This window comes from Elephantulus edwardii, unplaced genomic scaffold, assembly GCF_000299155.1.
Source record: "Elephantulus edwardii isolate Elephantulus edwardi_28Jun2011 unplaced genomic scaffold, EleEdw1.0 scaffold00167, whole genome shotgun sequence".
Taxonomy (NCBI): Eukaryota; Metazoa; Chordata; class Mammalia; order Macroscelidea; family Macroscelididae; genus Elephantulus; species Elephantulus edwardii.
Window position 1 is genome coordinate 3,567,096 of NW_006399917.1, and position 12,025 is coordinate 3,579,120.

The 12,025-nt window shown below is 42.7% G+C and overlaps 1 protein-coding gene across 1 annotated transcript in view; it reads right to left on the bottom strand.

The window, feature by feature from the left end:
* Positions 1-12,025, bottom strand: part of PGM2 (phosphoglucomutase 2) — a 57,984-nt gene that overhangs the window by 33,869 nt on the left and 12,090 nt on the right. Inside the window, exon 2 of the mRNA XM_006895425.1 lies at positions 9,691-9,858. Within this exon, the coding sequence (XP_006895487.1) occupies positions 9,691-9,858 (168 nt within the window). The remainder of the gene's footprint in view (positions 1-9,690; positions 9,859-12,025) is intronic.

The window sequence follows — 12,025 nt, forward strand, 5'->3', positions numbered from 1 at the left end:
ACTATATTATTATTATGCTAAGGACTAGGGATGATAGAAAGAGAATTGATGCCTTTGAGCTGTGGTGCTGGAGAAGAGTATTGAATATACCATGGACTGCCAGGAGAACAAACAGGTTCATCCTAGAGAGGGTGAAAGCAGGCTGCTCCTTGGATACAAGGATTCTGAGGTTTCATCTGACACACTTTGGACATGTTGCAAGAAGGGACAAGTCCTTGGAGAGGGACATCATGATTGGAAGGGTGGAGGGACAGAGAAAGAGAGGAAGACCCTCAACAATATGGATTGATTCAGTGACAGGGATAATGAGGACAGGTGTGTCATAGACAGTAAAATTGGCACAAGATAGAGCAAATCTCAGGGCTGTTGTAGATAGGGTCACTATGAGTTGCAAGTGACTCATCTGCACATAATAACAAGGAGGTTTTGGTGTCTCTGGAAGTCTTTTTCATGCACAGAAAAATACAGTATACACCATACACAAACAAACATCTAATTAACTGACATTGGATAAGAATCACATCAAACTGTTAACAATAAATAAGACTTACAGGCAGGTTTAAGAACAGAGCTTAATCCAAGAATTGCCATGGGCTTCTGGTGGTCTGGTGAGTAAAGAGTTGTGCTGCCAACCCAAAGGTATGTGGTTCAAATCTACCAGTGGCTCTAAGGGAGAAAAAAGGGCAATCTTCTCCTGTGTGATTTACAGCCTCTGAAAACCTACTGAGGATTAGCTATGAATCTTTTCCAACTTAATGGTAATGAACTGTTCTTGCTGGTACATAGTACAGTAGTCACACATCTAAATGGCATAAATTCCTATTTTACAGAACGTCATCACGGATGTTCAATGATACATGTCTGTATACAAGATTGTATGTAAGTATCAAGTACATAAAGACACTTGTAAGTATTTAAGTATATAAGTATCTTCAATACGTTTATGGTATGTAAGGTTTTCCCACATTACATGAAAAAATACTGTAGACAGCAGGGAAACTTCTCAGTAAGAAAACAAGCTAACCAATATGAACATTTCTATCTATCAATATGTGTCAGTCAGTCACCTATTACTTCCAACTTCAGATCAATTTTGCCAAGAAATTCCATTTTACAGAGGGAAAAACTAAGGCTCAGCAGTGCTAAGTGACTTGTAAATTTCAGACACATGACTAGAAGAGCCAAAGCTTGAATCCATAACTAGGAAAGAGGCGGTTTAGTGCAGGGGTTAAAAGCATAGTCAAGAATTTGATCCTAGATTGATTTGGACCATGGACTTGAACTTCTTCTGTTATTTATGAGCAAAAGACCCTAGGCATGTTCCTTAATGTTTTGCTGGTTTAAAGTCCTCTTTAAAAGAAAAGGAGGTTTGGGGCACAGTGCATTAAACGCTATCCACCATCTAAAAGGGGTCAGTGGTTTGAATTCACCAGTTGCTCCACGAGAGAATGATGAGTATTTTCCTCCTGTAAAATCTGATGGAGAACTGCTATGTGTCAGAACTGACTGGATTACAGTGGGTTTTGTTAAGTTAGGAGTAGTAACAGTATCTACCTCTAGGGCTACTGTAAGGGCTGCAGCTGTTGGTTTCACTTTCACCATTGCTGCAGTCTGAATCAACCCACAGCTGATCTCCAGTGGGTTTCCAGAGGCTGTAAATGGTGCAGGAGGAGAATGCTCACCCTCCCCTGAGGAGTGGCTTGCGGAGCTGAACGGGCACAGATGTTGCCTTTGGCTCAGCAGCGCATTCCTCGAGGACTATGCCCCGCCCAGGGCTCCTGCTGTTGTGTTGTTCAGTTTCTGTTAAGTCAGTTGCCAAATCATGACAAACCCATGCCCAACATGATCAGATGACTGTGATCCACTGACCAATTTTCAGAAGTAGATTTTCAGGCCTTTCTTCCTGATCTGTCTTAATCTGGAAGCCCCACCACAACCTATTCAGCCTCACAGCCGTATACAAGCCTCCACTGATAGACATCATGAGGTGCCCCGGCTGGGAGTAGAACCCAGAACACCCACAAGGTAGGGGAAAATTCTACCACTGAGTCACCACTATTGTCCTCATTACAAGGATGCAATAAGTCAAAGCACAAAAAGGGATTTGAACCAAGTGCCGAGTGAGCACGGTGTACGTGTCTGATGTTATGACATGATTTTTATTGCTTTCCTTTTGATCTCATGCTCCTTCCTTTACACTAGCTCAAAATTGATGGGAATACTGCGTAAAACTGTAAAAACAGCTGCATTACTAGTCAGATGTGTACAAAAGTCCAAAGGGGGAAGGGCGGGAAGAGGGGACCTGAGGGTGGGGAGGGTGGGAAATAATGAGGTCACCGAGTTTGGTGGACGGGGGGGGGGTGAAGGGATTAGGAAAGATGCAGAAAAGGTGGGGTATGGATCAATGGTGATTAATCTTATAAAACACAAATGTATGGGAATGACAGTATGAAACACAATGTGAGTAAAGGAATATGTGAAACACTATGTACAGCAATGAAACACAATGTATATCAAGGAAACACAATGTATATCAGGGAAACATGTACATGCATTTTGTATGCAAACCAATATAAAATTTAAAAGAAAAAATTTTGCCTGAGGACAGGAAGTTGTTTTAGACATTTCTGACTGTATGTTACTGAGGCCATAATTGGTCTAACAACATGCATAACTAGCTATACAAATAACCATGGTGATGAGTTCGAGCTGTTGCTGAGACATTAGAGAACACACAGTGCACACAAGGCCTTCACCCCAGTGGGTGCAATCCCATGACCTCAATCTGAAATGTGTAAGATGAGCAATCAGCGTGCTTTGAATCCAGCAGGTTTAGATTGCTGTCTCCTACTGAAAACCAATAAGGACTTTAGTTGAATGGGTAGTAAGGAGGGGTTCATACTCCCTCCTTTACTTTGGCTAACGGCAGTGTCATAAATACAACTCAGTTAACAAATCATAGCATATTCATATCTATTAAAACTGTCACTATGCTGACTGACTCAAGGTGACCCTACAGGACAAGAGAATCACTGACAGGATTTGCAAGGCTGTAACTCTTCTACAGAAGCCAACTGATATGTCTTTCTCCTGCCATGGGGCTGGCGGGTTTGAACTGCCAACTTGTTGGTGAGCCGCTGTCTCCTTCACCCTGTGTCAGTAGGGCCCCTTGAACTCTCACACAATGCAGGTTTATGAAATGAGAAATAGAAATGAAATAACAACCATCAACAAATGAATGGATAGATAAGCTGTGGCATATTCACACAATGGAATATTACGCTGCATTGAAAAACAAGGAACTCATGCAATACTATTCAAAATGGGTGACCCTGGGGCACATTATGCTGAGTGAAGCATTTCAGTCACAGAAGGACAAATTCTGCATGGTGCCACTGTTGTAGAATGGGACTGACATCAGGGTTGGGGTAAGACTGAGGAAAACTGGATAAATTATGTATACTGCATTGAAACACATGAGGGAGAGAATAATTTAAGAGCGCTATATGATAGGGTATTATGGTTATCACAGGAGTCCAGAATTAAGGTTGTACTCAGGGTGGTGGGATGGATGCGGGGGTGGGGGGGATTGTATACTAAAGAAAGAATTTTTCTTTTACTTTTCAAAGAGAGGAGTAAACTGGGTGGGGAGGACTGGGCAGGGAGAAAAGTGCAACAATGAATGAATGGAAATCCAAAAATCTCTGTAAATGTTCATTAAAATTAATAAAATAAAAAAAATAATGGAGTAATAATAGATGTGAAGCAAAGATTTGCTTCACATGGATAGAGAAGCTGTGGCATATTCACACAATGGAATATTACGCTGCATTGAAAAACAAGGAACTCATACAATGAGTTTCTCTTTGAGTTGGTCTTGCTTCATGCATGTCACAACAAGTGGGAAAATCCTGGAGTTCCTTTAGGACAGAAAGAAGGACACACTTGAGCGGTCCAAAGAGCCTCAAGGAAAGCCAGAACACGGCTAAGTGACAGGGACATCGCAGGTCAGCACTGGACCAGGTGACTCAGCCCAAGGCTGGGGCAGAAGTCTGAGGGCCTTGTCCCAGGAAGCCTCTTCCTACAGTTCTGAAACCACTCCTGAGACTTTCAAAAAAGCACCTACTGCTCTCTGACCAAGCATCCCATGGACTGTCAAAGAGCAAACAAACCTGGCTTAGAGAAACTGCAACTGGGTTGCTCCTAAGGGGCAAGGATGATACAACTCCATCTCACATAAGTAATTCCTGTAGGGGAATGGGTGGGCAAAATGGGTTCTCTGATGTTCTTGGAATAGATTTCACCATGCCTGGAAATTAGATATTAAATGAACATGGGAGAAAAGGCTCTAGCTTAATGTACAATTCTTCTGTTGTTGTTTGGATGAGCCCCAAAAATGGCACTTGCCAGAGATGTTGGTCCCAGGGATTATCTTTACTGCCCGAGAGGAGCACTAGACAGGTAGGTGAATAGAACAGTTAGTCAGGGAAGAATTTTGTTGAAGGAAAAAGAACCACGTTAGGGTCTAGGAGATTCCCACGCCTGGTTCCTCACCAAAGATACTGGCAGAAAAGACAGAAGCAGGAAGGAGAAAAAGACATTCTCCATCATGTTGTTGTTGTGTGCTATGGAATAAGAACCATCCCACAGTTGACCCACCAGTGGTGTTCAGTGGCAGCTAAATGCCTGGGAGGAGATTGCCCATCCTTCTCCTATGAAGCAGCTGGTGGGTTTGAAATGCGTAAAAGGGAAGCTTTCTCTTCTTTCATCCATGTTATACATGCGGGAAGTATCATGAGATTGGCCACTTCCCGGTGCAATTCCTTTGGTTCCCAGAAGATAATGCTGTTACAAGGATGTGATTATTTTCACCAGCTGGAGTCACTATATTATTTTCCATTTCCGGCTTCTTCTTTGGGCTTGCCATGTCCCCCTTAAATTGACCAGGTAATGCTAGATCTTTGCCTTTACCACCGTGGAGTTGACTACAACTCACAGGGACCCTATGATCAATACCTTGCCCTCTCCTGTGCCACCCTCCTAATCTCAGCCATGCTCAAGCCCACTGTCACTGTCACTCTCTCAGTTCATCTCATTGAGGTTCTTTCTCTCCTCACCCTCACTTTTCCCAGTATGACTGATCCCTTTAGACAACATGACCAAAGTATGTGAGACAAAATTTCACCATCCTTGCATCTAAGGAGTGCCTACTTGCTCTAGCTCCAAGACTAGGTGTTCTTGTTCTTTTGGTCGTCCACGGGATACTGAATACACTCCCTAACACCACATTTCAGAGGCATCAGATCTGCAGTTTTTGTCACCCACTGCTAGCTTGCAGATGCAACCAAAACAACTGAAAATTACTTGAAGAAATAGCTTGAATCAGGCACATGTTGCTCTTTAAATGGACTTCCTTGCTCTTTGGCACTGTGAAGAAGTCTTTGACATCAGATTTCCCCAATGCAACCGTATCTCTTAATTTCTTGACTTGCAGCTGTCATAGGTGTTGATGTGGAATCCCTTATAAACTCTGGACTTAATAGACAGGAGTGACAGATTACATTTTGCACAAATGCTCCGTTCCTTATGTTCTTACAATGAGATAGTAACAGATGTCTGTTAAGAGATGGGTGTCTCTACACCCTCTCTTTGAATATAAGCCAACCTTCCTGACTTCCTTTTAATAATTCCTTTAAACAGAACACAATGAAAGTAAATGGCTATACACAACTTTAAAGATTGAGTCAATAAAATCAACACTGCTTCCACCTGACTTGCTCTCTCTCACTGGATGTCCTCCATTGGAACCCAGCCACCATGCTGTAAGGAAGCCCATGCCACACACAGGCTTCCCAGCCAGAGCTGATTCTAGCTGCCAGATATGTGAGCCAATGAGCCTTCAGATGACCCTGCCCCAGCTGATGCCAAGTGGGGCAGAGATGAGGCATCCCCATGAGTTCTATCCAAACTGCAGATTCATTTCTTGTTCGAAACAACCGTGTATGCTGTGGGTGCTCTGTCATCCTCTGTTGTTATTAAAACAGGTGAGCTGATCCAGTGTAGTCATTTCTATGTTATCCACGACCTGGAATGAGATTCCTAGGCTCATCCTGTTCCAAGATTTCCTTCCATGATCTCTGGGATCCCCATCGCTTTAACAGGAGTTATCTGACCAGTAGTTTCCATGGCAGTGTTTTATTGGAGTTCAGCTAGAATATCCCCAGGGGTCTCTTTTGCACTGGGGCTTATTTATAAAGCATATGCAGTATTCATTAGCCAATTTGTCCCATCTTTCCTTTGTTAGAATTAAAATGACGTTCATTTTAAACAAGCCTAAATAGTTGAAGAAACAGAATCATCTGTTCTAGTGCATCTCTCTCAGAAATAGTACTCTCAATACTGAATGGCAGCCCTTCTGTTTTGCCAAAGTCTTCCATTTCTATTCTTAAAATTAGGTGTAGGATCCTGAAAACAAAACTCACAAATTAAACCGAGAAAGTTCTCCAACAATTTCAGCCTTTATTGTACAGTAAAACTAGAATAGAATAGGCTTTTGGTAATTCTGGCAAACATAACCGCTTTTCAAGATTTGTGTCTATATATCCATGGAAAATCTGTTGTTGTAAGGTGCTGTTTAGAGGATTAGGATTCATAACAAATCTATGAACAGCAGCTCTGAGCCTTTTCCTCTCCTGCAACACCCTCTCAATCTCTAATATGCTCAAGCCTATAGTTACAGTCAATTTGTCAATCCATCTAGTGGAGGGCTTTCTTCTCTTTCTTTGACCCTCTGCCTATCAGAAGACCAAGACAGTCAGCCAGTTCCAATAATGTGGCATTCTACACAAGGCGTAACAAGAGCAAAGGGTGTCCAGGGACAGTGATATCTGACCTTTACCAACTTCACAGAGGGGAACTGTCCCCATCAACAACACAAAACCAATTCTCATTGGTCAGGCATATCCCCCAAATTCCTACACCTCTTTCTACTCATCTCAACACTAATCTTACCACTTTCCTGGGTCCAAAATCTGATGGATAGCTTACAAACCACACAGAATCATATAATTCAGATCAGTAGCAGAATACAATCACTCAGGACAGCTTCAGAAATGTGCTTTCAGGTGCCTCAGCCTTGAGTCTCATGGCTTTAAGTCAGCTTCACAAAGTTCTCAGTTCTACCAATTGTGGCTCCCCGTCACCTCCCTCCCCAAGTCCTCCAGTTGTCCAACAAACTTGGGCAAGGGCTCTTAGCTCTGGTTCTCTGGCAGCCCCGAGGTCAGCTCTGCCTCTTATTGGGTCTCTAGTCCTCTCCTTTGGCCACTGCTGCTGCCGCCCCTAGGTCTAGCTAGTACAAGACTCTCTGGGTCCAAAGGACACGTTACATCCTCTTGCTGCTTCTTTGCTGGTGGGGAAGATCTTCTAATTCTGCTGGTGGATTCACTCAATTTAATGGCAAGACTAGCCAATCCCCTTGTGGATAGGCTAACACACCCTATTTGCATATTCCCACCCATCCACATGGCAAAGTAAGTTAATGGATAAGGAAGCCATTCTGAACCATAAACCTTTAACACGATATAAGGCAGCATTATACAGATGGTGGAAAATACCAGGGGTTTCCAGTGGTTCAGGAGCCGGGCAGGGGAATAGGAGGAGCAGACAGGATGTTCAGGGAAGTGAAGGTCTTCAATGATAGTGAGATTGGTGACATGTGGCATTATTAATTTGCCAAATGCACAGAATTATACAGCCAAAAAGTGAGCCCTATTGTAATGCAGACTGGACCTTAAGTTAGTAATAATAATAATAATAATGTTAGCAATTTCACTTTGGAGGCTCATGTGTGAAGCCATTGGATTTTGGATTTTGAAAGGTGGGTTCTTCTTGTTTTGGTTGAGGGTTGAGTGTGGACTGTTGTGCTGTTTGTATTTCGCTCACAACTGTGTGTAAGCTGATTTAATTTGCTGGATTTGGCTAACAATGAGCTGTTGGCTGGAAGACTTGCTTGGAGCCAATCAGGGCCAGGGGCACAGGCCTGGGTATTGAAAAGTCAGTTAGGCCTTCAGGTTTGTAGCCCTTGTGCCTGGTTTTAATGGTAGAATGAACATTGTTCTAGGTGGTACAGCAGTGGTCTGCCAGTTCATGCTATTGAGGTAACTTGGGGTTGCTGTGATAATGAACACAGTGCTACTGGGGTGTCAAATGCCATAATGGTCACCCATGGTGGACAGTGTTTGGTGGAGGTCCTAGATTAAGACCAGGTTTAGGTTTGGAAGCAGGAGTGGCATCCACTTCCTAAACAACATGTCTCCAGAAAGTACGAACTTAGAGAAAGGACAATAGTTATAGAACAGGATTTCAGGTCTTTTGTTCATAGGGTCACTATGAGTTGTGCTCAATTCAACAGCCCTTAACAACAAACAATGTAGCAATTAGTTCATAAGTTGTATTAATGTATCACACAAATGCAATGTGTTTTCAGTAGGGGAAACTGATGCAAGGAGAGAGGAGGCATATGTCAACTCTTTTGTTTATGTAAATCTAAGATTGTATTGGAGTTCCTGGGTGGCATGAAAGCCCAGGCACTAGACTGCTAACTGAAAGGTGAGCTGTTCTATCACCTAGTGGTGACTCTGGAGATAAGCCAGGTATCCTGCTTCATAAAAACCCTGTGGAGTTGTTAATCTATTCTTGAGACAGGGAGTCACTCTGATTCAAAATCAGCTTAAAGTTAGTTAACAACAGCAAAGTAGTTAAAAAAAAATCCTAATAACTAGTCATTTTAGTTAATCAACTCACACTGGAACAAAAACTCCATGAGAGACTCTCATCTATTTTGATGTTGTTGCTATTGGGTGCAGTTGAGTTGAGTGGAGTATGACTCATGGCGACCCTATGAATAATCGACTTGAACTCTGTCTTATCTTGTGTCATCTTCATTATCTCTGACACACCCATTGCTGTAGTCACTATTTTAATCGACATACTTTTTTCTTTGGCCTTTTAATATCTATTTTAGTCATCATTATATCAGAAAAAGGAGTCCTGGTGGCACAGTGGTTAGGCATGTACCTGCCAGTCAAAAGGTCTGCAGTTCGAAACAGCAGCTGCTCCTCAAGAGAAGACATGGTAGTCAGCTTCCATAAAGAGTACCACCCTGGGGACTCTATGGGGTGGTTCTATCCCATTTTCTAGGTTTGCTATAAATTGGCATCAGTTTTGCTAGCGATGAGTTTGGTGTTTGTTATATCACCAAACCCTGAGACTTAAAATACTCACTCCTTCACCGTGTCTGAGGTGACTCATAGCTGCCCCTCCACAGGGTTTTCAGAGGCTGTAAATCACACAGAAGGAGACTACCAATCTTTTCCCCACAGAGCAAATGTTGGATTTGAACTCCCCACCATTAGGTTGGCAGAGCAACTCTCTACCTACTAGACCACTAGAACTCCTTGACACTTAAATAAGCACTAAAGAAATCTATTAGATGGTGAATGAATGAGTTCTGAAGCTAGTGCTAATTCTAGAAACTTTGTACAATTTACCAGAGGGAGTACACAGTGGTGACTCCTGGAGCTAAGATAGTCCATGCAGACACGTCAACAATCAAAACTAGTTAGGTCTGTCAAGTACAAAAGGAGGCAGGGAGGTTGTACGGGTCAGTGAGAACTACAAACACATGCATACCTGTGTAGTCTGGATGATGGTCAAGTCGTTCATGTGAGAGATGCCTGGTCCCATCGCAGCTCGGAGCCCAGCTGTTCCAAATTCCATCCGTGCCCCAAAGCATTTCTGTAGTTCTTCTTTATTACCATCCGCAATTAGTTTTTTCACAGATTCTAAAGTTAAAGGATTCTGTAAAAAGGAAATGCATCGATCAGATACAGTCAGGTGAAAAAGAGGAGCAAACAGAGATCAGTTGTTGTTAGGTGCCATTGAAAGGACCTCACCTCCTTGCAAGCCTGTGAACAACAGCTCGGAACCCTCTCTGCCCTGTGCCATCCTAGGATCTCTGCCCTAACTTCAGTCCATTGCTGCAGTCACTGTGGCAATCCACCTCCTTGGAGGTCTTCCTCTCTTTCACTAACCCTCTAAATTTCCAAGTATGATGTCTTTTCTATATAGAAACATACAAATGAATGGGCAACTCTCTAAGTGTTGTTGTTGTTGTTGATTGCCTTCAAGTCAAGCACAACTCATAGCAATCCTATGAACAAAAGGGCTGAATCCCCTCTACAACTACCAACATTTATCAAATTTCTTAGAGTGTCTGGAGGCATGTTATATAGGAAGTAGATGCCACTCCTTCTTCCAAACCTGCCGTAGAATGTTATTGTTGTTATGTGCCACAGCAGCTCCGAGCCCTGCTCTGTCCTGAGCCAGTCTTACTAATTTTGACACACCAACCCCCATTCCCATTGCCCAGTTACTGTATCAATCCATCTCATGCAGGGTCTCTCCTGTGCTGTCCATCCACCCTTCGGAACATGATGTCCTTCTCCAAGGACTAATCTCTCCTGGCCACATGCCCAAGGTTAGTGAGGTGGAGCTTCAAAATCCTAGCCTCCAAGAAGAGACTTGGATCTCTAAATAGAATTGAATCTCTAAATAAAGAAGTAAAAATTATATATTTTTGGGTGTGACTTTGCAGCTTTATTCAGAAGGGTTCCTGCTGTTAAAGGCAGGTGAGGGTCCCCAACATGAGCTAGTAAATAGGCCAAAGGAGAATCTACTCCCCTTTTGGAGGCCCCAGGGGTTAGAGTGAACCTTCTGGAGTCCCAGAACCACTTGGTGGCCAGAGGGTGTCCTGACAAGACCCTCGTAAAATACTGTTGTTGTTACATGCCATCAAGTTGAATACAACTCACGACAACACTATGAACAACAGGTCTGAACCCTATCCTATCCTGTGCCAGCATTATCATCCCTGACACTTGAGCTCATTGCTGCAGACTCTGTAGTAATTCATTTTACTGAGGGTCTTCCTCTTCCCTTTCCAAGGGCTAGCCTGTCCTAATAACATGCCCAAAGTATGTGAGATGAAACTTCACTATCATTGCCTCCAAGGAGCACTCTGGTGATGCTTTCTCCAAGATATATCTGTTTGATTTTTCTGACAGTCCATAGGACATTAATTACTCTTCTCCAACACTATAGCTTAAAGGCATCAATTCTTCTGTCATCCTTATTCATTGTCTAGCTCTCAAATGCACAGCACGTGAGTGAAAAGAGTATGGCTTGAATTAGGCACATATTAGTCGTTGGACTGACAACATTGCTCTTCAGGAATTTGGAGAAGTCCCTGACAGTAGATTTTCCTAATCCTATATGCCTCCAGATCTCCTTCCTTATACAATATATCTCCATTTCTCCTGATTGCTAGTGTTGATTGATGGATCCAAACAAAATGAAATAATTGATAATTTCAGTCATTTCTCCATCTATCACGGTTTTTACTATTGGCCCAGGGGTAAGGATTTTTGTTTTCTTTAATGCCTGAAATATTAGTTTTCTTAAAAAAACTATTAATTCCCACTGACATGAAAACTGTTATGGACATGTTGCCTTCTCGATGTATTGATGTTTCAGAAATGTGAAGTCAGAAGCTGGCGTCTTGGCAATGAAGAAGCAGGTATTATTATCTTTCCCACTGCAAGCACTTTGGACAACAGAACAACCCTGGGTTCGGGAGTCTAACACCCAGAAAGGACTCCTCCCTCCATCACTTAACTACTCTTTTTGTATTTGGTAGATGATTTAGCTTTCTGAATTCTCAGTTCCCTCATTTATAAAGAGCAAACTATCTAGAAACTCTGTGGCCTGATAGTTGTGAAGAACAAACAGGCAGAAAACATCTTTCTCTGTCTGCTGGTTTTGTTGTTGGGTGCCATCAGATACAACTCATAGTAACCCTGTTGTTGTTGTTATGTGCCATTGAGTCGTTTGCGACTCATAGCAACCCTACGTACAACAGCCCTAAACCCTGCTCTATCCTGCGCCAACTGCACTGCCTCTGACACAC